Genomic DNA, 25,519 nt, shown 5'->3' with positions numbered 1-25,519 from the left:
GGTTACTGAAAAAGTGGTCTTTAAGAAGCTAGAGTGTTCTGCAAACACTAAAATTGGTTTATGTACAGCACGGGTATTAATTTCTGTTTCTCTTTTCAGGTGGGGCTTGTACTTCAGTGTAGTTAATTTTTCTTACAGTAATGTGCAATTATAGTAGCAGGAAGTTTTACTCTTTTCTCTAAACTGAACACCATGAATTCCCAGCTTTTTGTAGACTAGAGGAGTATTTTGCTTTTTGATATTGCAGCACTCTGCTGCTACTTAAGCTTTGACCAGAAGCAATCACACCAAAAAACACCTACTGCAGAAAGCACAGTGCTCTAAATAGAAAAGCAGGAGTTAGTTTGACTCAGCAGCAGTACTGTATTTATGCAGTAGCTGCAGCCTACAGTTCATAAAATAGGATCACAGAATACCCTGAGTTGGAAGGGAACAGCAGGTGCATGCTGAAGTGAACATCAGCGTTGGTGCCATTCAAATTGGTTTGGGAAATAAGGTAGAAGATGTATTTTTTTATATTTACCTTTGCAATTTCTCCTGTCTCACCTCCTCTATACCTACAGGTAAGGCAGAAAGGAGAGAGTTTTGCTTTTCCCTTGGCTTGGGGTAAAATTTCATTGATAATCTGCACTGTTAAAACTTTGTGTGTCTGTGTGTTCTGTGAAGGCTCCTCAGGCTTCCAGCAGACAGAACTGTCTAGAGAGCAGCTGTATGTCTTGGGCTTCATGTCAAGGGGTTAATTGCTTAGAGCTCAGACTACTTAAAAAAAAAAAGCTAAAGCAAAACACTGCACTTAAAAAAACTAACACAAAAGCTTTTCTATTAAAGGGAGACCTTTGGAGAAGGTCTTTAATCATTGCATAGATGTAGCAGGCTGGGGGTGGCAGCCCCTCCCTGTGGGTCTGAGGAGGACACAGCTGCTGCTCCTCCAGCTGTGGGAAGCTGCCTCAGAAGCTGCAGAGAGGAGCTGAACAGTGCCATTGCTCCCATCCATGGCCCAGTGCAGGGACAGGGCCCAGGCCTGTCCAGTGTGCTGTGAGCTGGGCTGGGGAGCTGCAGCCCCTCAGCACTGTGTTCACTCTGGAGAGCAGCTGCACTTTGCATTTTTGACACGCTGTGTTGTTTGGGAAGAAAATTTTTTGCTTTATGTCAGAGGTACACTTGCTTAAAGCTAAATAGATGAGAATACCAGCTCAAAAATGGGCCCTTTTTTTCTGAATTTTTCTTCACACTCTGTGTTGTAAAATACAGAACTGTACTTCTGAGAAAAGCCACAAACAACATCAGTTGTCTGCTTTAAATACCACACTGATTAGGGACAATTTCAGAGTATCATTGAAGAGCTAACAAGGAGGGATTGTTCATCACAAGGCCAAGTGCATTTGTGCATGTGTTTGGCCTTCTGAGTCTACCTTTGTTCTTTGGGGGTTTTTTTCCTACCCATCAGTGGAACTGAAATAGATTTCACTGTGTCTCAAGACTTGTGGAATTCAGCTGGTGTGATGGTGTGACTGATGCTTGTTAGAGCTTTAATCTGAGCTGCTTTACTGGTGCACTTAAATCCCAGGTTGTGGAATGCTTACTTAACAGTGCTATTTTTTGGAAGCTAACCTAAATGCCAGTGTGCTGTAACTTCCCACAGCCCCAGTGGGCTGTGGGGAGCTAACAGGGATTCTAAAAAGGTTGCAGATAGTTTTTAAACTTACCCAGTCCACTGAAGCAAATGTAAAGCTTTGAAGAGTATTCTGGGTAGAAGGAAGTTTGTTGAATGATGCCTGGCACACCCTTAGGTAACCTGGACAGATTTAAGAAACACACAAAAGCAAAAAAACCCAAACAAATTCAGAACTGTATGTAACAGCTGGAGCAATTTTAAGGGCAAACACCCCCCTGCAACACCAGCAATTTCTGCCATCTTGAATACAATGATTTATTTTTTCCTACTTTGTATTTCTCAGCAGCTGCTTAGTTGGCTTTGAGCAAACAGCTTTGCTTCTCTGTCCCTCCCCAGACCTCAGATGCTCATTCCCGAGCTCCATCAATGAGCCTGGGAAGCTGAGAGCTCCCAGGGCAGTTCTGTGGGTTCAGGTGCTGCTGCCCAGCTCGTGCAGGAGGTGTGAGCCCCAGGCCGGTGCAGCAGGCACTGGGGAGCCATGGACTGGGGCCAGCCTGTGTGACAGGGCTCTCATGCCATCTAGTGTTTGTCACCGAGGTGGAACCCCAGCGCCTGCCGGACGGGAAGGGATCCATCCAGGTTTGGAGGAATTCCCAGCTCCTGAAATGAGTTTGAGAGGTGAAAGCTAAATATACACATTACATATCTCAGCCCTTCTGTTGCACAGACTTTCTTCTGTCATACAGATCATTAACCCTCCCCAAGCTTTCCACAAACCTGGTTTTGATTGATGGGATGTGGAGGTTTCTATATTATATTATAATTGATATTATTGAATTATAGACTCAAAACCTCTGGCCACAACAAAGTTATGTACTAAAATGGAAATTGGCAGTTTAAATCCCTCAGTGTGTCCATGTTGAGTATTACAATAATATTTGGAAGTAATGTTGAGATCTTTACCATCAAGACACTCAGTTTCCCAGAACACCTTTGTTTTATGATGGGTTTGACCACCAGCTCTGTAGACATTCCCTTCAGATTAAATCTAACTGTTTTATTTGCTTTCATTATAGGCACTCAGAAATGCAGCTAATTAATAATATTTTACATTTCCTGGATTTTCTTTGGGGGGGCAAATACAAAGGTGAAGCCGAGGTGGGAAATGTGCTTTGAGAGGGTGATACTAATGCTGAATCTTTCCTTTTTCCTCCTACAACATGGGGGCAGAAACCAAATACTTCCTGGGATGCTGTAATAGAAACCAGGTCATTGCAGTTGTGTGAATCTTAAAGGGCATTAGAAGTTCTGCCTGATACCAGCTGTACCCATTTGGGGAATTTCTGTTATTTTCTGTGTTTGTGGTGAGTTAAATGGCACCACTCAGCAGATAGGAGGTGTTTGGATTGGTTTTTGTTTCTGACTGGAGAAAAAATGCCTTGGAACCATCTGAGTTTCTTTCAGAAGCAGATTGGTAAAATTCCATTTAATTTGCTATAAATTATCTTGATTTAATTTCATCTCATTGTACTCTTAGATTCTTTGCTTGTTCAGGTCATCTTTTATGCTACCAGGTAAATAGTAATAAATGGAGAGTTCCAGAGGGAAGAGAATTTGCAGAGGAAGAAGAGGAATGAGGGTAAAACCCAAACCCAGTGAGTGACATTTTCTGAAGGAAAGACACAGACCTGCTGTGTTTCATTAGAGCTCTTGTGCCCCAGTTGAGAGGCAAAGACAACTTCTGTCACTGGGGCTGCTAAAAGAGCAAAGCCTGAGCAAGCTCCTTCAGAGTGGCAGAATTAGGGAGAAAATGGAGCATTTGGGCCAAGTTCCCAACTCTGCCAGACAGGCCCCAGCACTGAGGGAGCTGCAGGGCTGTTCCCAGTGCCCCTGCTCAGGGTGATGTAGTGTGTGAGTAGCGAGTGAGTAAAGCACTCACCCTGCCAGGCAACAGCTCCGTGGAGCCTGGGGCGTGCCGTGTTCATGTCCACAACTGATTGTGTCTGACTTGTCTGGGGGACCTGATAATGCCACCTCCTCTGCACTTGGTGTTCAGACATGCTCTGGAGGCAGGTGTGCAGTATCCCTGCTGAAAACAGAGCTCCTCCAGAAGTTTGGCAGTGCTGCTGCCTGTGCAGAGTAAGGACCCCTGTTCCCTGAAATGGGAGATGGATTTCATTCTGGGTGTGTTTGCACGGAGTGGTGAGAATGAACACTGAGTATGCAGAGAGTCAAGAGGAGGATCTGGGGGGCAGGGAGGGCACACTGGGGATGGCACAAACAGGACTGGTGCTGCAGCTGCTCTGCTGTGGCCACAATAAACTCTGGTTAGAGTTCCATAAATGCACTATTTTAAGTAGAAGATATAAAGAATATAAACATGAAATGAAGAGGCTTTAATTTGGTGTCTTTAGAAATTTGATAATTAATGGAAAGACCTTTGGAAGCACAATGTTTTTGGCAAGTTTAGTGACAGTGCAAATATGGTGGGGGACTCACAGGTTTTGGTGGTTTCCAATTCAACTTTAAGACAGACACAGATTCTCAGACATGTTTTGTACTTTTTTTTGTACAGTGCAACTTTTCACATTTGCTTGCACTGTGATATTTGAATATACACTCCCTACTTTCCTCCTATTTTGGATTTGTTTGGATTTACCTGTTGAAATTGGAACTGAAATGCACATCTTTGTATAAGTTAAAAAGAGATGTAACTGGTCTTGCTGTCAAAGGAGGCCTTAAATTTATGTAGCAGTTGAAGTCAAAACCAGGGCTTTGGGTCTCTTTGTAGTAATCTTTCTCAGTATAAGATTGTTCTAATGAAAAGTGAAACTGTCTATTCAAGGTCTGAATTGGGATCTCTAGCCCTCCTGGTCCACAGTATTTTCATGGAAATGTGGGAATGCCCTTTTCTAGTTCTTAAGAAATTGGTGTACTAGATTTTTAAGAGGATTTGGAGCAGTCCCGGGAAGATTTTAGCTTCCTGTTTTTAGCTCCAGATCTTAAGAAGAAACTCCAAACTGGAAAATAAATTGTGGGTTTTTTTCATCAGGGATGGAAACAAAATGACATCAGGATTCCCACAGCTCTTCTCTTTCAGATTGGGAGTTGTAATTCACTCTCCTCTCGTGTTTGTACAGTACTTTCCAAATGTTACTTTCTATATGTTGGTACTGTAAACTGCCAGGTTCCTGTTTTTATTTAAATTAAGGGAACAGTTAATTGTCAGGTCAGCAGCTGCCAACAGAGAATGCTGATGTAAAATAAAAAAGAGGAAGGTGTTTGCTAGTAGGAATTAGGTAAAGGGCTGAGTAACTTTTTCTGCAGCCTTCCTTAAGAGGAATAAATACGGCTGAGCAGCTCCTGGGGACTAAAGATACCAGCAAAAGGATTAATCGTGTTCTTCATGAGCCTGTGCCTTTGTTCCAGGCACAGAAAGGGTCCTTTTCTGTTTCCCTTCACGCTGCTTGTTGTGAAGGGAGAAGTGTTACAAAGGCTCTCTGTTAGTCCTCCAGCAGGCAGACATTAGTTTACAGAAGCGCCAGGGGAAGCCATACATCTGGGAGGTTTGTAAACGCCTTTGAACCCCTGTTTGAAAAGCAATCTATTTAAAGCTCGTCTGGTGACTACTTTTAGCCGGGCGGCGAAAAGCCGCTTAGCGGGGCCGGGCCCCGCAGCCCTCGCTGCCGTCCGTGCGGAGGAGCCGCCGGCCGGGCCGGGCCGGGCCGGGCCGGGCGGAGCCGCTCCCGCCGTGCCCGCGCTCCCCGGCGGGGCCGTGCGGTGCCAGCACTGCGTCAGCTCCACACCCCGTCAGCTGACCCGCTCCTGCAGCACCAGTGCAGCACCACTGCGGAGCCCGGGGAAGCCCATGGTTCCCTCCCTGGGCTGCAGGGCACTTCTCCCGCAGCTCTTCGCCTCTTGGAATGCATAATTGATAATCCTAGCTGGAGAGATGGACAGTCAGCCGAGCAGTTGGAAGGATAAGGGTATTTATTCTTTCACCTTCTTTGCTTATTTTATTCCTTTGAGATGCCGTGGGTCGTTTTCAGCAAATGGTGTCTGTAGCATGTATTTATTTGATTGTGAAATGTAGCCGAAGGTGTGGAGTCTCTTTTTGCCACGTGCAGAATTAGAAAAGCTGCAGGTTAAAATGGGTAAACACGAGCACTGCAGAAGAATAAATACTTTATGCAGGTGAAACGGTTTGTGTGACACTGCAGATCTTTTCCAGGTCTACAGAGCATATTAATGAAGGGCTTGTTTTGGTATGCATGGCACAAATACCGGCGTAGTCCCAATTTGGTCCGTAATCCTTGGAAATTTCGAGATTGTTAATAATCTAACAATACTATCCATTAACTGTAAAACCCCTCGTAATTTGCAGGTCATGTTTTAATATTTTTAAGAGGAGAAATTGCATGCAGGCTACAGGAGGGTGGGGATATTTTCTCTAAAAATCTCTTTGAAATATACCCTTAATCCCGTTTGTTTTGGATCTTTCATAATTCTGTCAAATTCTAGGTAAAACTGTGTCTGATTTTTCAGAATTTACAGCTGTAATATTAATTTTTTAGGTAAATAAGTATCTGACCTTAAATTAGTGTGGTGCTGACCTTTGTTCCTGTAAGCACCAATGGGAGATCTCCGGTGTAAATCTCTGTGGATCATTACATTAGTGCTCAGTGTGTTAGAGTTTAAGCCTTATTTGAATAAGTAATCTTCATACTTTATCAACAGGACAAGCTTTAGAAACATTTAATTATCTTTGGATACTTAAATGTATTTTAAAGGGCCCTGTCGTGCTTGGTGCTTGTGACGTTTTCCTCTTTTTTTGGGAATTATTGTTCAAAATCTGGGGTTTTTTATATTCTACGTGAACAAAATGGACAGCTCTCTGAAATCCTAAGAATGCTTTTTCAGAACCTAAATATATAGCAAAAAAGTCCTGAAGGACTTTTTTGATCCCTCGCCTCTGCAAAATCAGGTTCTTAAAGCTTAATCTTTTATTAAAGGGCTGTAAAATATCAGGGGAAATATTATGCAGTGTGTAGTAATATATTGTTGTTGATATGTAAGTAATTTAAATGTTCAAGGCTTCATACGTCAGGCCTGAAATTCGTGGGGATGGGAAGAAAGAAAGAAAAGGGAAAAAAGAGGGCTGCGGTCAGAAGGTTTTGGTAAAAATTGGAAGGCAATTTTTGTCCCTTTTTGTCTTCAGACCCAATTTTCAGGTTTCTTTTACAGCCAGCCTGGCAGGGGTGGTGTTGATCTGAAAGCACATTTCCAACCCTGGAATTTGAGGCCTTGAGAATAATGGAGTCTGTTTTGGTTTAAAACCCCTGAACTGCCCATCCTGAGCAGAGATCGGCTCTAAAAGAAAATGGAAGCAGAAATGAAGGGTTTTGGGGAAGCAGAAGACCCTGGTTCCTCTCCTTTTGCAGCTGCTGTTGAAACCTGGTTTAGAGGGGTTTTTTTTTTTGTTTAGAACAAGATGAAGATACTGTGTTTCACATTCTTCCTTCCTTAGGTCAGGCTCCAGTGGCTTGGAAAACGGTGGGTAAAGTTCAGGGACTGATTGCACTATTCATCAAGCCCCAAAATAAATACAGAGGCAAATATTGCAACACGCTTCTTTCCATGCTAAAAAATTACTTAAAAAAAAAATTAAATCTGAAACCAGACAAGAGCAAAAAGTAAGATTTGTAGTTGGACTTTGCAGCTGAAACACTACTTCCTAATGAATATAATCTTAAATTTAGATTTGGTTAATGTGTTGTAGTTGAGGAATGAGCATAATGCAAGTGGTACAACCTTTGGCATTGACTAATACCTGTGGTATTGATCATCTCGATAGATAGGATGAAACAGGTCTCCCTGGGAGTAGCATAATTTTAATTTTTAATGCTCTTGAAGATAGGCCCTATGGAGTAATTAGTACTAAAAAGTAACATTTATTTATTTAATTTTTAATGATTTCAAGGAATTGTCAGGTTTTAATGGCTGAATATTGGTATGATGGTTTGGTGAAGAGCACAGCTATACTTCTAGGTTATCCCAGGATTCTTTTCTAATTAATGAGCAGAAATCTCTCCGAATTTTGGTTTAACTTAGTTAACTGATGGCAAAGATTGCATAGGCAAGCTTTGTCATGAATAACTGGGGCTTTGGAATGGTTTTCCCAGTTGGTACATTGTGCACACATTCACGAGTGTCTGGTCAAGTAGAAATGAAAATGTTGTTTGGCTCATTAGGTAATATCTGGGAGATTTTTTTTTTTTTTTTTTAGACTCTGGTAGTGTTTGCCTTGTCGTTCTAGCATGTACTTGTGAAATCTGTATCACTTTTTTTTGCTGGGGTTGTGGTGCAGATGTGCCAAGCCTGAGCAGTGCGTGGCGCAGCCTTGTTCTGTGCCCTCTGGCACCCAGCGGAGCCACCTGCCCATCCATCCTGCTGGATGTGCTGCTCCATGGCGATGCCTGTCCCTGGGACAGCTCTGTTGGTGGCAGTCCCACGTGCTTGGCACCACTTGCAGTTCTGCTGTCACCACCCAGTTTCTCCAGCCAAGAGCTGGTGTTGTTCCTGGCTTGCAAGGAGACAAGTCAAGGCCCAAAGTGGCTTCCGATGTGTCTGATGAGGGTAAACAGAGGCTGCAATGTTATGGCCCAGTCTCTGCTCCTGTTAGGATGTCAACCAGGATTTTGAATAATAACCCTGAGGCAGGAAGCCTTGAAAATGTCAAACCCCAGGCTGTGGTGGTGCTTGAACACACCAACCACTGGATGGTTGGTGGCTTCTCCTGGGGGCTGGGCTGTGTCCAGTGGGGCTGCAGGGTGAGCACTCGGATTCTCTGCACAGAGATCAGTAGAAACCCTGAAGATCATCCTGTGTGAATATGAAATTTACTACATATAAGTGGAAAAGGCCTCTCTGAGCAGAAATGCAGAGCAATTTGTGCCTGTGGATTTTCTGCCCAGCAGCTTTTCCTGCTCGGTGACAGATGGGACATTGTGCCGCAGCCGTGCTGAAAGCTGCGCTTCTCAGCGCTGCTGTCCCATTTCTCTATTGGCACAACGCTGAGTGAGCCACAAAAGGCTCTTCCCTGTGCCTCGCTGTTACTAGGAGAATGGAAGGGACCCGTGCCTACCTTTCACGTCACAGAAAGGTTCCAGTGTACCAACGCCTGTAAATCGCACAGTGTTTCCCCCCTCTCCCCTCCCCTTTGACACAACAGCCTTTCTGTGGCGCTGAGGCGCGGGGTTTGCCGGGCTGTAAATCGCGGATAGAGGCGAGCTGTTCATTGCGCAGGCGGCCCTTGGCGGCCCCGCTGCCGTGGCGATGGCAGCGGGCGGAGGTTGCGTAGCTCCGACCCCCGAGCGCCCTCGCAGGAAGTGGAAAGCGCCGGGAGCGAGCCGTGCCAGGGCTGGGCGCTCGCTGCACGCTCAAGATGGATGCCAAAACGGGTCAGTTCCTTTTTCCTGGTTTTCTGTGGTACACGTGAGCTCCGCTCGCTCGTAGCTCGCGCTTTTAATTGATCTTTCTTAAAGAAATAAAAACCAAACAAAATCACCCCAAAAAACAAGACAGGGTTGCTTGGTTCAGGGGTTTTTAAAAAGAGGATTATCAGGTTAAATGTATCAGACCGCTTGTTTTTGTCATTAAAACCCGGTATGACTTGCTCAGTTTTAAGTTAAATATCTGTCAGGAAAAGAATTTAAAAAATACAGCTCTAAAGCTATCGCAGCACTTGCTTTAAAAGCAGAATGTAATTGGATGAGTTGTGCATGTAAGGCACGGATGGTACAGGACTATTTTTAGACGTGCCAAGTGACAGTTCGTGCTTACCAAATGTAGGCAGCTGTTCTTGTTTTAGAATAGGCCTGCAAGACGTGCATTAATATTATTTATTTCATTATACTTTATATTGTATAAAATGCAGCTCAGAACAGTTTCCATAAGGAAGGATGTTGTAGGGCTGTTGTTGAAAATGGGTTTGGGTCTTTTGTGTTTCTGGTTTTATTTTTAATCTGCTGTGAATATCTTGCGTGTAAGTTAAAGCTAGAAAGCTGCTTCTAGTAATGCTTTTATTATTTTCCTTTCAAAATAAATGCAAATAACTTGTTTCTGATCAATTAGAGAATACAGATGAGTGGCTTCATTTGCTTTCTTGGACTGCAGAATTACAAAGCAGTTTTTCAGTGACATAAACACCGAAGTTCCTTTGAGGAATTTACGATGATACCAGATCCGTATGCCATTAAACCTACGCTTATTTGGCCGTTCTCCAAAGGAGTGGAGATGAAACGAGGAAAAATGTTTTATGAGCAGTTTAACTCTGGTTCGGGAGCTCCTGGGCGTGAGGAGTTTTCTTATTGATTACCGAGAACAAAAGACTTGATGGGGCGCTAAAGTCCATTTGGCGTTTGCTGTGTGCTTTAATTCCAGCAATGTACCTTTGTTTTGGCGTTCTGGAACTGTCATGCAGATGAATTACTCTCTTTACATTCCTTATAACTGGGACAATGCATTAATGCATGGAATAAGTGATTTCCTTTAAAGCTGTGCAGGGAGGAGGGAGAGCTCGTTTACAGAAGTAATGCTGTCTGCAGGCAGAGGAGCAGGGCTCATGCTGAATGTGTCACCTGATACAGGGGCAGCACCAAATTCGAGTGCACGGATGCTCAAATTGCAGCATTTAAAAATAAACACAGTTTTAGTACTTGCAGCAAATGCTCAAAAAAAAAAAAGGTTTTATTTTTTTTAAGATGCCTTACAAGACTTAAGAGCACAAAATCCACGCTGGTTGTGAAGATTTCAGCCAAGCTCCTTGCAGCTCAGTTTAGGTTTACGGGCTTACAAGGATTCTTAGGTCAATCACACAATTTTGTTGATGTTTAATACAAGGTGTGCAGAGACAATAACAGATGCTTTTCTTTTCCTTCTGGAAGCAAAGGAAAAACTGAAATAAAGAGTTAAATTTTGGGATTGCAACCCACACAAGAGCAGATCTACGATGACTTGATTTTGTTTGATTTTTACAAATATTAAGGAAGGGTTGTGTTGCTTGGAGCCTGGGCTGCAGTGGAAGGAGGAGTTTGGATTGGAGGTGCTGGGAGAGCAGGAGCGTTGCCTCTGGGCATTGCTGCTCTATCTCTGCCCCCATATGTTTGTGCAGTCCACATGGTGGCAGCGCCAGGCCCTGATCTGGCTGGCTCTGCTTTCTGGGATGGTTTTGGCACAGCCCAGGCAGCCAGGCTGGAAGAAAGGAGTGGGATGGATGGTGCTGGAGGGGTGAGGCTGTTCTTTCCACAGCACTTGTGGTCTGTGATAAACTGAAGGTGTTGGTGCAGCTCTGTCTGTGGGGCTGCAGGAAACTTCTGCTGAAATGTGAATTAAATATCGAGGTTAGATACTTTGCATTAGGGTGGGTTTAAGTTTCTGACCATGGTTTTCATATTTCCTGCTATGTAGTATAGTTTCCATGTCGGAATAACTGGGAAGAACTTCAGCCGTTGAAAGTCTGGGAAAACACACCCCAGCCCCAGGGGCTTTGGCATGCTGTACCTACAGAAGGGTTACACAGACCTTGCCCTGCAGAGGCTGCCAAGTGTTGAACGTTGGAGCATGACTGTTTTCATCCTGTGAGAAATAATAGACAAATTCTATTTATTAAATGTTTTTACAGTCACCCAAATAATCTGTTCCAAGCTGTGATACACTGTTTTACAGTTAATTTGGGTGATGTTTAGGATGAGGCAGGATTACTAAATGTGCAGTGCAATAGTGGTAGGTTTCTGTAATCCATCTTGAGCTCTGTCTCTACGAGGTTATTGCTGTTAACAAACAGATCTGCAGTGGGTGTGTTAAGCCATTACCTATGCCTTGTGCAAGAGTGTACTTTGCTCTGAACAGTGATGCTAAAAATGGCATAATATTGTGTTCTCTAATGAGGGTCACTTAAGGAAAACTAAACTTGGTTTGCAAATGAAGTCTTCTGCATTGGAGCACAGCAGATTTTGCCTGGATTGACATTTCAGGGAGAGTATTCCCTCTTGATGGCTCAGTCTGTCACCCATAATCAACATTATAAACTCCCATGGGAATGCTTCCATCAAAAGAAAACAAAACGAACTGTTAATGAGTCTTTGAGCAATGCCTTTGCCTCTACCAGGCTTGGAAAGATATAATGGTTTAGAGATCTGTTGGTGTCTTGTTATCTGTCCTCAGAGGGAATTGGAATCAATCTCTCCAGGGAGTGACCTCCACAAAATGCCCGACAGTGAGAGGAAATGAAGCACAAACTGCTGTGGTTCTGGTGCAGAACACAGCACAGTAGCTGAAGAGATGAATTGTGACGTTGCTTAAGGGCAGCATTGTTTTAAAATTTGAACAATTGCATCAGGGTAATCCTAATAGCAGTAATCCCAATAATCTGAAGTCCAGAGCTGAACCAGTACTAAATAACTATTTCTGGTTGTAATTTCAGCTCTGGTTTGACAGGGTTTGACTCTTGGTGACTCTCAGCAGTCGAGCGAATACTGAAAAATTACTGCCTTGATATGAATGCCAAAGGTGTCTTGTTCTAATTTCTTCTCTCTTTTAAATTGTAGTTGTTGACCTCCTTTACTGGCGAGACATTAAGAAGACCGGGGTGGTGTTTGGAGCCAGCTTGTTCCTGCTGCTCTCATTAACAGTGTTCAGCATCGTGAGCGTCACAGCCTACATTGCCCTGGCCCTGCTCTCTGTCACCATCAGCTTTAGGATATACAAGGGAGTCATCCAGGCAATCCAGAAGTCTGATGAGGGCCACCCCTTCAGGTGAGATTTTTCTTTTCATTAAGCAAAATTGTGGTGTTTGGACCCAGCAGTGTTGGTGCTGCCAGAAGCAGTGGGTGACACGTGCTGTTAAGATGTTGCATAATATAAATAGACTGCACTGAAAAATGTGTTCCCCACTTCCAGCTTTTCTCAGGAGTCATACAGTAAATACAGAAAATGGACAGAGTGTGGTACAAGGGATGGAAAAATCAGAATAGATGTAGCAGGGTTTAAAGCATGACAGAGGGCTACTTTAATCTTTTTGAAACTTTCAAGACCTTAAAATGTGTGCTTTAGTGTGTAGCTGTGCTTCCCACTTATAAAGTCAGTGACAGGATCCAGGTACCCACTGCTGCAGAACTGCCTCTTAAGAGAAATTAAACCTTATTAATCTGTGTTGGAAGACTTGTGGGAGTGTGTGTTTCCTGTTTCCCTGCCAGCCCTGTCCCGCTCTGCCCAGCCTTGCTTCTCCCTGTTGTTAATGAGTGAAGTGGCTCAGTCTCCCTTTGCAGTCTTCAGAAAGTCCTGTTTGCCCCTCTGTCTACAGCCCTGTTACTGATTTGGTAGTGTTCCCATCTTCTGCAAGGCAAAGCAAAATGTAGGTTCCCCTCCATGCTCCCAGACCCTGTGCAGTGCCTCCTTTTCCAGTGGAAACCAGTCTGTGGGACAAAATTCTGGGGAAAAAACACCCTCCCATTAGGGTGAATATTCCCAGCTGAAATCGTGCTTGCTTCTCATTATCTAAACAACAGTGTCAAGCTTTTTCTTAGCAAGAACAAGCAGAACAACTTCTACCTGTGCCCTTTCTGCAGTTTTTTTCTAAAAATACTGATATTCCTACATAGCTTCCAGACATTCTTGCCCAGCATACTTGGTTGCTTACTTTTTTCTGTATAGCTTATCCACAAGAAGGATATTTTTACTTGAAAAATCCCATGAGAAGAATTGGATTTTTGATGCAGGTGCTGAGTATCCTGTGGATGAGCTGGCAGGGTGAGCAGATGGAAGCCAAGGGTGGATGGCAGAATGCAGCCTTGAAATGGCCACTTGCTGCAGTTACCATTTGAAGTATTTTCATTTGTCTTGGACTTGCCACAAGGTCATGTTTAGCTTTGCCTTAAATGACATATGTGGGAGCATTGTGCAATTTTCATATGAAAAAAATCCCCAAACAAAACCACCCCAAAGCAGAATCCCCCTAAACAAAAGTTTACCAACTGTAAAATGAGCTCCATTTTACAGATGTGCTGCGTTGCTCCTTCTGCCTGCAGCGTGCACATTAGATAAATAATTTATACTTTGTTTAAAGACTCCAAATTGCCATAGCCACTGCAACTACAGATAAGTGACAGTGGAGTGGAAAGAACATATAACCAGATAGGGGTTTATATCTTTTATGTAAAAACTGCTCTCACTAGCTGTAAGAATAATTTCTAGCAAATGAGAAATTTAGCTCATTTTGTGGTGCCATAGTATGTTGCAGCTTAATGGTAACTCCACAAGGGCCTTCCAGGGGCAGAAATAGATATATTGCTTTTGTAGGATTTTTTCCCCCTTGTTTTAGCCTGCCCCTTTTTTGCCTGGTGCAGGTGACTGAGTAAATAGCAGAGAGGAAAAAAAGGTTGGCTAAGAATAACTTGGGTTAGTTCTGTTTGTCCTTTCAGCATTCCTCACGCTGTGAAGTGTGTTTCTCTATAGCACAAAAAGGAGGTCCTACAGATGCTGTATCTAACACATAGATCAAGTTTGCAGCACTTTGAGTTTCCTGGCTGTCTGTGCAGGGCTTACCTGGACTCGGATGTGGCCGTGTCCGAGGAGCTCATCCAGAAGTACAGCAACGTCGTGCTGGGCCACGTGAACGGCACCGTCCGCGAGCTGCGGCGCCTCTTCCTCGTCGATGACCTGGTGGATTCCCTCAAGGTGAGTGTGCCCATGTGAGTTCATGGCTGCTGACCCGGGTTAGCAAAGCCTGCTGCTCCTTGCAGAATGAACAATGGCTCTGCTTAAGTAAATAACGAGGTGGAGTTTGCTCTGGATATCGAGGGCTGCCTGCAGTGATGGGGTGGCTGGAAAGGATAACTTGGTCTGCATGTGGGCAGAGCAGTAACACAAATGGAAAGCAGAACTAGGCCGTGGCTGCCTGCAGCTCCCTGTTCAAGCTCCGTGCTGGTGCCTCTCGCAGCAGGAATCTTCTAAAATAACAAGCCATGCTCCAGTCTGGGCATTAGGGGTGTGACTGATGTGTGTGTGTGTCACTCTGGAAAACCTGGCCCTGGGCTAGATTGTCCCAGCCTGGTTTGGAGCTGGTTTTCTGTTTGTGTTTAGTCCACAGCTCCCTGTCTTTTTCTTTTTCCACTTTCTGCTGGAATGGTGGAGACTGAGTGATGCCCTTGGGTTACTGGGAAGGTGGGCACTTGTTCCAGCCCCTGGATTTGGGAATGAAAGGTGCTGTTTTTAGTGAGGGGAATTACTGAAATGGGGTTTGCAAATTACTCTACCAAGTGTGAGCAGTGCTGTATAACAGCTGGAGTCCATCCATGTAGAATTTAATGGGTTTTACTAAGAGTGGCAGAGCAAAACTGACTGTGAAGAATAGTAATAAATTAAACAAAATGTAGCAAAAAAACCCCAAAACCAAAAAACCCCAATAAAACACACCAAAAAACCCGTCCAAAATAAAAGAATTAGCTGAAAACTCTTCAGGTTTGTTCTGGGAGAATTGCATTGTCTCCTTTGAAGCTCTAATCACCTTTATTTTTGAAACTGCTGTTTCCTTTACCTAGTGCAGTGTGCTGTCCACTTCTTTTTCAGTTTGCTTAATCTTCGTGAAAAAACTTGCATTTGTCCTGCAGTAAATCCCCCTACTTAGTGCTTTGTAAAGTCTTTTGAGTTGTTGTGGAGCTGGGGGAGGGGTTCCTTGTGAAACTGGGGAAAACCAGGAAGGCTGTCCAAGCCTTTGTTGTAACTGTGCAATAGAAACCTGCAGGCAGATCTTGGAATCTTAGCCAGAGTTTGCAGATCCAGTTTCTCATTGTGCTCTAAGTTAAACACAGTTGGTGCCAGAAAAGCTGCACCTGATGCCCTGCAAGGCTCCTGCAGTGAGGCAGTTCCCTCTGGAAGCAAGAGGAGGTGTAAGGAGGCTCTGCTGCTCCTGGGACTGATTCCTTTTCTCAGGAGGGAGGGAGGAGGTGGGCTCCTGAAGGGCTTTGCAGAAAAGGCTTTTGAGGAGCATTCCTTTCTGCACAATCAGCTTTGTGCACAATCATTTCTTTCCTGTTTTTTGAGATATGATCAATAGTGCTGCTGCCAAAGCCCTGTTTGGATCTGATTCTCAGCAGCACAGAAAAACTCAGCATCACAAGGTCACTTGTGTTCCTGATCAAGGCCTTTGTGATCCGTGCCTTGGTCTGAGTTAGGAGACTTCTCACACCATTTGTGTAGGGATCCCAACCCCTTGCAGGAAAGGAGAAGGAAGCAGTGAGAAGCCAACTGTGTTCCAGTGAACACTGCTCTAAAAACAAGGCCTTCTGGAGGAATTATGTTAGAAGCAGAATTAATTCCAGCCAGAATGTCTTCAAGGCACTCTAATCACTTAAAATACTACAGTCCGTAGGAAAGATGTGTTTATTCAGCTGAACTAATTCATTTCCCCTCTCTCCTTCTGACATTTAAAATGTTTTATGTAGGTTAATTAGTCTAATTTATGGTAGTTGGAAACAACCCTTTATCAGAAACCAGTGAATGTCAGGACAGTTCACAAGCACAAGTTACTGATTTTGAAGAGTTTGTGCTCGAGGAGAACATTGGGATTCCAGGGTCTTATGTAATATAATGGCCCTGGTTTAAAAAATAAAAATATCTTGGCTTGTGTAGTTTAAACATCTTCACTCTAGGAAACCACATGTTTACGTATAATTCAAGTTACAGAGCTCTAATGTAGAAAATGTCTGCAGGTCAGTTCATTGTGTGTAATAGTTCTGACTGTAAAATCTGTCTTGTTAAGATTTTTTTTCTTCTTTATTAAACAGTGCTTCAGTCAGGGGAGTCTTAAAATGGACTCTAAATATTTATGCAGCACAAGGAGAAATTCCTCACAGCTCTTGAAGAGTAAGTCCAGAGGAGCCCTTGCCAGAGCCCCAGGAGAAGCTGTGTTTTGTCCTGGTAAAGGCTGTGCTGGTTCTGGGCACTGCTGCTCTTGCTCAGCTGAGGCTGTGAGGAACAGAGCTCTGTATTCTGTAGCAAAGAAGGGGCAAGGGGCATTTCTGGATTTGCCCATTTTGGCTGGCAAAAGGGGGTTGAGTCCATCAGCCACACAGGCCTTGCACTGCTGTGCAGGTCCTGGGAAGGACCAGGCTTGGCTCCTGAGCTTCCCTTCATCCTGAGAAGATGGGAGGGGCAGAATCAGCTCTGGAGGTGGATTCTGGGCTGCCTTCTGCTTTTTCTCTTGTCTTAGAGCTTTATTTAGAGGTGTTTCAGGGAAGGTTTTTTGTGTCTGTAAAGGTCTCTTAGGTGTGTTTCAGGTAAGCTTTGTTGTGTCTGTGAGGGTCTCTGGGTTTGCACAGTTTATAAGAAAAAGAAAATAGAGAGCAGTAAGTAAATTAGGGATTGAGATGGACTCCCAGGATGGATGGATAATCCTGGGAGAGCTGCTTGAAGTGTCAGAGGAGTGCAGAGAGAGGAGTTGTGGGATCAGAGTCCCTCTCCCATGCAGTACAGTGGGTGAAAGGGGTTAACACCTGCACAGGCAGCAGTTCATGGTTCTGCCCTGATGCTGCTCTGGACAGTCTTTGGGTGGAGAGAAGCTTGTGTAGTCAAATGTGAACTCGTGGATTTTGCTCTTTCTTGAACCATAAATTCAATGCTCACTATAATAAATAATTGATAGTTCTGATAATTATTGGACTTTGGGATTGATTTGTGTCTTGTTACCCCTGTGCTTACGTAAACTCACATTTCCTGCCCTGGGCAGAGTCATCAGCAGAGTTCCTGGCTGCTGAGCTGGCTGGGTGGTGCTGAGCTTCAGGAGTTGTGTCCATGGGGAGCAGGTCATGGACAGCTGTGGGGGTGCAGGAGAACCACTGTAAACCATCACACACTCAGGGGCTCTGCCCAGAGCAAGCTGGTGCCTTCCTTCCCTCTCTGGTGGGTGTGCTGCACGTGCAGGCTGCTCCAGCATGGAAGTGTCTGCTCCAGTGAAATGCCTGGTGCAGAGATCAGCTCCAGGCTCAGCCTGGCATTGCAGGGTAGAACTGGGCTAAGGAATTCAGCAAATCTGCTTTATTTTCCTTGAGAAACCTGCCAGAGCCCCTCAGCTGCTGGGAATGGTGCAGCCTCTCCGAGGGTTAACTTTGTGCTCCTCCCTGTGCTCTTTGTCACATCTCAGAAGTGCTGACAGATAAAGCACTGCATCACTTGCAGTTAATGCACCTGAATTTTGAACAGGATCAGTTTTGAGTGAAGCTCTTGAAGTCAATTTGATTTTGTTGCAGCAATCATGGAATTAAACTTGTATTGACTATCAATGCCCTTATCTTATTGCTGGCTGTTGATTTTGTTTGGATATTTTACATCTTTTGATAAGCGAAAATTGGGTGTTGGGATTTGTAAGTTCAGAGTACCTTGGCTGCAGGCCAGTTACCAGGGTCCTGGCCCACACCCACAGTCCTGCAGCCATGCCTTGTTTTCCTTGCCAGCACTTTGTGCCCATCCTTTCCTTGGGTGTAGCTCCTGCTGATGGGAGTGTTTCCATCCTGGGTTGTTCATTGTGCCCAGGTCTGCACTCCCGGTGCCAGTGCCAGCCTTCTCATGGTGTCTGTCCAGGGCTCTGCTGGAAAACAGCCCCATGTGCTGAGCTGACCAGGGCTGGGGGTCTCTGCTCTGTGCAGAGCAAGGAATAAACACTGGGAAAGCTGCTGCTCCTGGCTGCTGCTCAGCTCCTCAGCAGCCCTGCAACTCTAGAAGAAAGCGGCTGATTTTCCTCAGGAGGAATCCTACCCCGAAATAGAGCTGGCAGCCCTGGGTCCCCTCCCCCTGCTATAGGTCAGAGGTGTGCCTGGGACACTCCACCTGGCACTGGATGTGGGCAGGCCTTTGTGTGGGGCTGGGAAGAGGAGCCTGTGTCCCACTGGGAGCTAAACAAATGCTGCCAGCAGGGAGGGACAATGGGGCTGAGATAGGGAGCCAGCAGTGGTGGCAGTGTGGGACTTCAGGGATCTCTTGGCTCTGACCTGGAGCCAGCTTCTGTGTTAGAGCATTTTTCACTCTTCCTAAATTTTTTAACATCCAAAGTGCCTTTGGGTTTTTTGAAGGAGAAAAATCAAGCCCACCCTACCCTGTTACCTTCCAGACAGGCTTTCCCCACTGTGTCAGAGCCTCTGCCTGGTCAGACAGAGCATGGCTGGGCAGGTGGGTGGGCACTCGGGTGGCAGCAGGGCCACCACACACACGTGTGACCTCCTTTCTCTCTGGCTCTTTGGTCATGCACCAGCCTTTGGCCTCTCTTAGCCTGGCCTGGCCCCTCTCTGGAGGGTGGGAGTAGGAGCTGTGTTTGCCCTTGGTTCCTCACCATGGAATTGGCAGTCCCTGAGCAGGCACAGGGCAGTGTTTGGGCACTGCTGACTCGGGCTGAATGCAGCCCCGTGACCTGGGCGCAGGATCCCGTTACTGGATCCTTCAGCCATCTCATCAGCCAGCTCTGGTTACAGGAGGAGTGCGGGGGTGAAGTGCACTGTGGGGCTGTTCAGCTGGGTACTTGTGCTTGCAGCACATGGGATGTCCTGGGCACACAGGGGGTGCTGACGGGCTCTGTTTCCCTTGCAGTTCGCAGTGTTGATGTGGGTTTTCACCTACGTTGGTGCCTTGTTCAATGGTCTGACATTACTGATCCTGGGTAAGTGTTTGACTTGTGTTACACACCTGGCACACCACATAACCTTGGGAAGGCACTGGGGTCTGGTCAGCACTGGCATCCCGTAGCCTTAAGATGTTGCACTTCTAAGTTCCTTTTTTGATAGCACAACAGAACAGGTCATTTTGAGTTGTGTTGTTGAATTCCTTGAGATTGCTGATTTCCACACATTACACAGTTTATAGGCAGGTTTGTTGTGCTTGTCCCTGTCAGGCTTAGCCTGCCCTGAATGTCATTGCTGTGCTGGGCCTTTGGAGGAGCTGCAGGATCTGCTGTGGCCGTGTCCCACTGCAGGATTTAATCTTATATCCCAGAGCAGGCTGGCTTTCAGGTGTCAGAACCAACTGATGCCTGAGCAGCCTTTGGGAAGAACTTGCATGCCCCACTGTGAAAGAGTGACCTGTGACCAGACTTAACTGTACTGTACCTGGAGAACAGCCCAGGCTCTCCTTAGTAGGGATTCTTGAATTTTCTGGCCAACAATTGGTGCACGGGGCTTAATTGTTCATTTTTCCTATACCTTTTTGCAAGACGTATCAAGGTGTGGAAACCAGTCCTTGTTCTGCCTGAACACCATCCCTGTTGTCAATATTTATATGTTTGATGTGCTCTTTTCCAGCTTTGATTTCGCTCTTCAGTGTTCCTGTTATTTATGAGAGACATCAGGTGAGTGTTTAATAGAATTCATTAAGTGTTTCATAAAATCAGCTTGAAGCAAAACCAGAAACAAATAATTAAAATTAATTTCAGCCTTCTGAAATATTAAAGCCTTTAAAATAGGCCTTTACCCAGGAACCAGGGCCAGGGCACACTGGTTCAGTTTGAAGTTCAGATGTGCATGCTTTCCCTTTTCCTCCTTGGTGGAAGAAGGTTTCCTCAGCAAACAGTTCTGGAAAAGGCCTGATGAGCTTGGAGGCCTTTTCTGCTGCTCCAGCTCTGGGCAGGACTGGAGCACACTGGCCATGGTGTATTAATCCTGCTGTACCTTTTGGAGTTGATATTCAGGGTTGGTTTCCCAAAGCTCTGTGGAATTTGTAGCCCTGGCAAAAACAGGAGGTGGGAGCTGCTTGGCCCAGTCCAGGGCTGCTCTTGGGGAGAGACTCCCATGTAAAAGGAGTAGGGAGGAAGGAGCCAAAGTAAAATACTTGTGATTAAATTATGGCCAGGGCTGTCTTGGGCAGGTCACTGCACAGGAGGGGGCAGCCAGCTCTGGCTTAGCCCTTCGTCTCCCCTTTCAACAACACGGCTGCCATGGGACTGGGGGGAGGCAGGAGCAGATGGCAGAGCCTCGTGGGGTCCTGCCCAGCCTCCTCCACAGGGAAAGGGAGCCCTGGAGCCCCAGGCAGGAGCATGGAGAGCGTGTGGGGCTTAACCTGAGCTGCCCAATCCTCTGGCCAGGCTGCAGCCTAAGCTGGTTACCCAGCCCAGCCCAGCTAAGCAGCTTTGCTGTTCTGTGGGGCCCAGAGGGGCCCAGCCCTGCACCCATAACTGGGGCTTGATGGACAGGGGGAAGCTGGGGATCGATTCCTTTGGGGCTGTGCATTCCTGGAGTTCTGGCATCACACTGGGAAGTACCCCTGGCTGAGCTCCCACTTCCCCCAGCGTTCTGTGGGACTCAGCCAGGCTGCAGAGGGGGAGCTGGGCTCTGGTAACTTCTTTCTGCTTCAATTCCAGGCCCAAATCGACCATTACCTGGGACTTGTGAACAAGAATGTCAAAGATGCCATGGCAAAGTGAGTTGGTTTGGGTTTATTTATTTTCCTTTGTACTGGTAACAGTTCCTGGCACATCTGGTGCTCCTGTCTAGGACCAATGTGTTCTTCCATGTGCCAGGCCAAGGAGGGAAAAGGTCTCTAACCCTGGACTGGTTAGGAAATGAGCTCCTTTATTGCTGCTGCTGTTGTGAAATGAGCCCCTATTATTTCTGATAGAAATCTGTGTATGGGTATCACCCATCAGTGGTACCTGAGCCCCTCAGCAGGTGCAGCTGAGGGGGGAATGAGTTCAGCAGTGTCCTTGGGCTCTGAGTATAAAGCTGTGTTGTGAGGGCTCTTTTCACATGTTCTGTTGAACCTTTCCTTTTTTGTCTGTTACTCAAACTTACCTTTGTCTATTTTCTTTTTCCTCTTGCAGGATCCAAGCAAAGATCCCTGGGTTAAAGCGCAAAACTGAATAAAAAAAACCTGAAGCAACTTATCAATAGGAAAGGAAGTTCATCTTTTAAGGGGGAAAAATACTCATTGGATTTACATGGGGAGGGTCAGGGAATAGCAAACCCCTTGACATTGCAGTGCAATTTCACAGATCTTTATTTTTTAGCAACGCAGTGTTTGAGGAAAAATAACTGTTTTGACTGCCATGTGTTTCATCATCTTTAAGTATTGTAAGCTGCTATGTATGGATCTAAAACTAATCATCTTTCCTTATCCTGTGTGCAGCACTGGCTAATACAAACGACTGAGACAGCTGTACATTTGCTTCATCAGAGGTAGTTCCTGCTGCGTTGGAGGTGTGGGCAGGGGGGCAGAGGAGAACACTTCCCAGTTTGTGCACTGTGTATGGTCTGTGTAGATTGATGCAGATTTTCTAAAATGAGATGTTTTAGAAGAATATACCAGTTTAGCAAGTTTTGAAAAATCTTGCCTTTTTGGTATGAGTATAGCTGTATTGTGATTTTGTTTTATCAATTGCCAATATATATATATATATATATATGTGTTTCACAAAGCTTAGATCTTTCAGCTGCTCCACAGTGCTTTGTACTTCAGAGAACTGACTGAGGCCTGGACGAGCTCCAGAGCACACAAGCTTGAGAAACTAAAAAGTCTCTGTAAACACTGGCATCTGTTGGAAACAACAAAAAAGAAATGAACAAAGAACTCCACACAGAGTAAAAGAAACTTACAGCATACACTTTGTTGCACAAACGTACAGTAGTTGATCTTGAGCAAATAATTCTCCAGCTTTCAGACTCTGATAATCTGTGGACCGAGTATCTAATGCTGCAAATGTTGTTTGGAAACTTAAAGCCCTGTCCTGTTATGCAAGAAATGATAAGTGAAAATTTATACACTTGCAGTTTGAGCTGTACTGAACTAAGTCTGTGGAATGCATTGTGAAATGTAAAAAAAATCCCAACAAAAAAGGAAAAAAAAAAACCAACCCCAAAACCCCAAGTATCAATAAAGCTTATAGACATAAAATGATACCGGTATTTGGCTTTCTTGAGGCAAGTTTAACAGATTGGTGTTTATTAGAATTCATGGTGATAAATATCCATTGTCCATGGTGGTGGCAGTAGTGTCCGAGTCGAGCGCGGTGCAGGGCGGTTTGTCACGGTCCCTTCTCCTCCTCTGCAGCCTGAAGGAGCTCAGGGCCACCTCCAGTGTCCCAGGGTGCTCCAGAGGCCGTCGGGTTCTTGGAGTTCTGAGACAGGAATGGTTGATGCCATCTTCAAGGTTGAAGGAAATAAGTCCCAATAATCTTTCCAGGTGAACGTGTTGATTCTGATTTAAGAGCTGGACATTGAAAACTTGTGTACAAATTTATTTGAGATGCAGATTTTAAATGAATGGCACCTTGACCATTGAAAAATAGAAATCCATGCATTAATATTTCAGTTTACAGTAAAATACAGCATTACTTCTGAGCATTTTATACAGGAAGCCAGACCATAGAAACATACAAACCGTAGGTAAGTGTTTTCCTGACAGACACTATTGCTTGAAGAGATTTCTCACATCACTGTTGATTAATTCATTCTGCCACGCAACTGGTTTTATTTGGGATACAATCAACGTGGAAGGAAGGCAAACATGAGTGGTTACAACACAGGCAGAGGTGTCACTGCTGGCACCCCCTGACAGAACAGGATTCGATCCCAAAGGTTTCTTTGAAAAAAAGACTGCATAGGGACTCGTACTGTGTATCTGACAAACTGCTCTGCTGTATAGTCATATAAGGCATTAATAAATTCAATTGTAAAAAAAAAAGTGATTCTTGAGGTTGCTGAAGCACTTTGTGTGTTAAACAGACAGGAATCCACTCCTTTAATGGGATGTTTTTGCTACTTTTCTATGCAGTGGGCAGCAGAAAAGGACTGGCAGGAAGGTTCCAGAGTTCAAAATCCTATTGTCCTGAACTGGGACTAAAGCACTATTGCTTTGCAGAGACTGCATGTAAGTCTAAATGTTTTATTTTGGCCTTTATGTCTTATAAGTAAGAAAGGTAATTTCAAAATACGGATGTTGGCCCATACCCAGAATTTTGAGTAGCTTAAATACATATTTTGACATTGCCCATATTTGCTATTCCTTTTTAAACTCTCCAATTCCACTGTCCCTTGAGTGTTTGGTTTTGACAAAATGTTCTAACAAATAGCCAAGGGTTTGAGTTGCCTTTTGGGAATATCTGTGGTTCTGCTTTCCACAGAGGCAGCTCCCCTTGGAGCTCAGCTGTCCTCAGGCCAGGCCAAGGGGCTCTGTGGGGTGAGGGAGAAGCAGGGAGAGGCAGGGAGAAGCTTTTCCCCCACCCACAAAAAAAAGCAGCTGCATTTCCTGGTACCAGAGGATTTATGTTTTACTTCCAAGCAGCATGGACTGGCTGGAGGGCACACACAGCCCTGCTCTAGGGACATTCCAGGGATTCCTTTGGAGGCTTGGGACCCTCCTCCAGAACAGGAAATAGGGATTGATGGAGGCTTTCCCACCAGGCCAAGATTCTGGCTGGCCACTGCCTGTAGGAGTGTAAAACACGTTTTCCCAGAAAGGGGGAGCATGCAGGAACACTGGGGAATGACTCCCTCCATCTTGGTGTTAAAATGTCTTGAACCAAGTCTGTCCAAACCCTCTCCTCACTCACTGCTGGAGCTCAGCTTGCCCTGCTGGCTGCAGGAGCAGCTGCCAGGAGCTGGAATGCCTCACTTTGGCCTTCTGACAGCGCAGAGCCGCTCGCTGTGGAAACAGTGGGGAGTTCACTGGTGAAGGTATTAAAAACCAAAGCAGAAAACAGGGATCATGTAAGTACCCAGCTGGAAAAGGTGAGAATGGTTTAGCCCTCCTCTGGGTAAGAGTCATAGCACCGTGTGTGGAAAGCAGGTGGGGGGAGGCAAGGCTGCAGCCCAAACTACTAGAAAATTATTCCAAGGCACTTCATGGATAGAAAATTCTGCCAAATATATATATATTTAAAAATAAAATGGACTTAAAAAAAAAAAAGGATACTTTGCTCCTTCAATTAATGAAAGCTGAAGGGTTACCTCCCCTCTCCCCAGCCTGCTCGTTAAATGCTCCCAGCTTTACTGAGTGCACCAAATTGGAGTTTTAAGCAGGTGTGGTTACAACCCACCCACTTTTTGAACTTTGTTCAAGCCACAAATTTGGAAATTAAAGGGCCCAGCCTTTTGTCAGCATTTTCTCCCTTTTCAGACATGGTTTGAACAACACAGTATTAGGCAAAAGCAGCTTTGTGAGTGAACTGTTCATCCCTTTGGGATCCCCAGGTTACCCTTCAAACCTCAGCTTCCTTCACAAGGGTGTCGGGCTTTCCAAGGCCAGCTCCCATTCCCTTTTGGTAAATTGGGATGAGTGATCTGGAAATGTCAGCCTGCAGCAGGGCTGGAATTCCTGCAGCCGGAGGGGCATTCCCTGGGGCTGGACAGCAGCAGCCAGAGGCTCCTCAGAGGCAGCGCCACACGAACACACTGGAGACAGGAGGGAGAGCAGGGGTTGGCCTTCGGCACAGCCCAATGGGACAGGAGCAGAAAACAAACATTGGGTGTGTGTGAGTGAAATACACTGTGCACAGCTGCTCTGTGTATGTGCCATGTGTGCAGCCTGCAATGTGAGCACTGTGTCTTGTATGTGCAGTGTGTGCACAGTTTATGTGTCTGTGTGTGACTGTATGCGCAGCGTGTGTGTGCACTCTGTGTGTGTGCTGTGAAGTGTCTTTGCTCTGTGGGCAGTGTCTGCACTGTGTGTCTGTGTCTCTGCATATGCAGTGTGTGTTTGTGTGTGTATCTTTGTGCATCTCTGTGTGTGCCCTGTGTACGTGTGTGTGTGTGTACTCTGTGTCTGTGTGTGTGCACTGTGTGTCCATGTGTGTGCCCTGTGTACGTGTGTGTACTCTGTGTCTGTATGGGCACACTGTGTATCCATGTCTGCTGTATGGGCACACTGTGTGTC

At 45.3% G+C, this 25,519-nt stretch overlaps 2 protein-coding genes across 19 annotated transcripts in view; one reads left to right on the top strand and one right to left on the bottom strand.

The window, feature by feature from the left end:
• RTN4 (reticulon 4) overlaps positions 1-22,543 on the top strand; it is a 40,195-nt gene extending 17,652 nt beyond the window's left edge. For 8 of the 10 annotated variants that reach the window (XM_064415532.1, XM_064415531.1, XM_064415538.1 and 5 more), the window contains 6 exons: positions 12,223-12,430; positions 14,212-14,350; positions 19,250-19,319; positions 19,957-20,003; positions 21,012-21,070; positions 21,471-22,543. In XM_064415532.1, the coding sequence (XP_064271602.1) occupies positions 12,223-12,430; positions 14,212-14,350; positions 19,250-19,319; positions 19,957-20,003; positions 21,012-21,070; positions 21,471-21,513 (566 nt within the window). In that variant the 3' untranslated portion in view covers positions 21,514-22,543. Of the gene's footprint in view, positions 1-5,378; positions 5,602-8,932; positions 9,076-12,222; positions 12,431-14,211; positions 14,351-19,249; positions 19,320-19,956; positions 20,004-21,011; positions 21,071-21,470 lie in introns of those variants that run through there. The other 2 variants (XM_064415539.1, XM_064415540.1) reach the window with 2 other exon arrangements.
• EML6 (EMAP like 6) overlaps positions 22,183-25,519 on the bottom strand; it is a 91,073-nt gene continuing 87,736 nt past the window's right edge. For all 9 annotated transcript variants that reach the window (XM_064415523.1, XM_064415524.1, XM_064415522.1 and 6 more), the window contains one exon: positions 22,183-25,038. In XM_064415523.1, coding sequence (XP_064271593.1) covers positions 24,937-25,038 — 102 coding nt within the window. In that variant the 3' untranslated portion in view covers positions 22,183-24,936. The remainder of the gene's footprint in view (positions 25,039-25,519) is intronic.

The sequence above is a fragment of the Passer domesticus genome, chromosome 3, assembly GCF_036417665.1.
Source record: "Passer domesticus isolate bPasDom1 chromosome 3, bPasDom1.hap1, whole genome shotgun sequence".
In the NCBI taxonomy this organism is placed as follows: domain Eukaryota; kingdom Metazoa; phylum Chordata; class Aves; order Passeriformes; family Passeridae; genus Passer; species Passer domesticus.
This window is presented reverse-complemented; position numbering and strand designations above follow the sequence as displayed.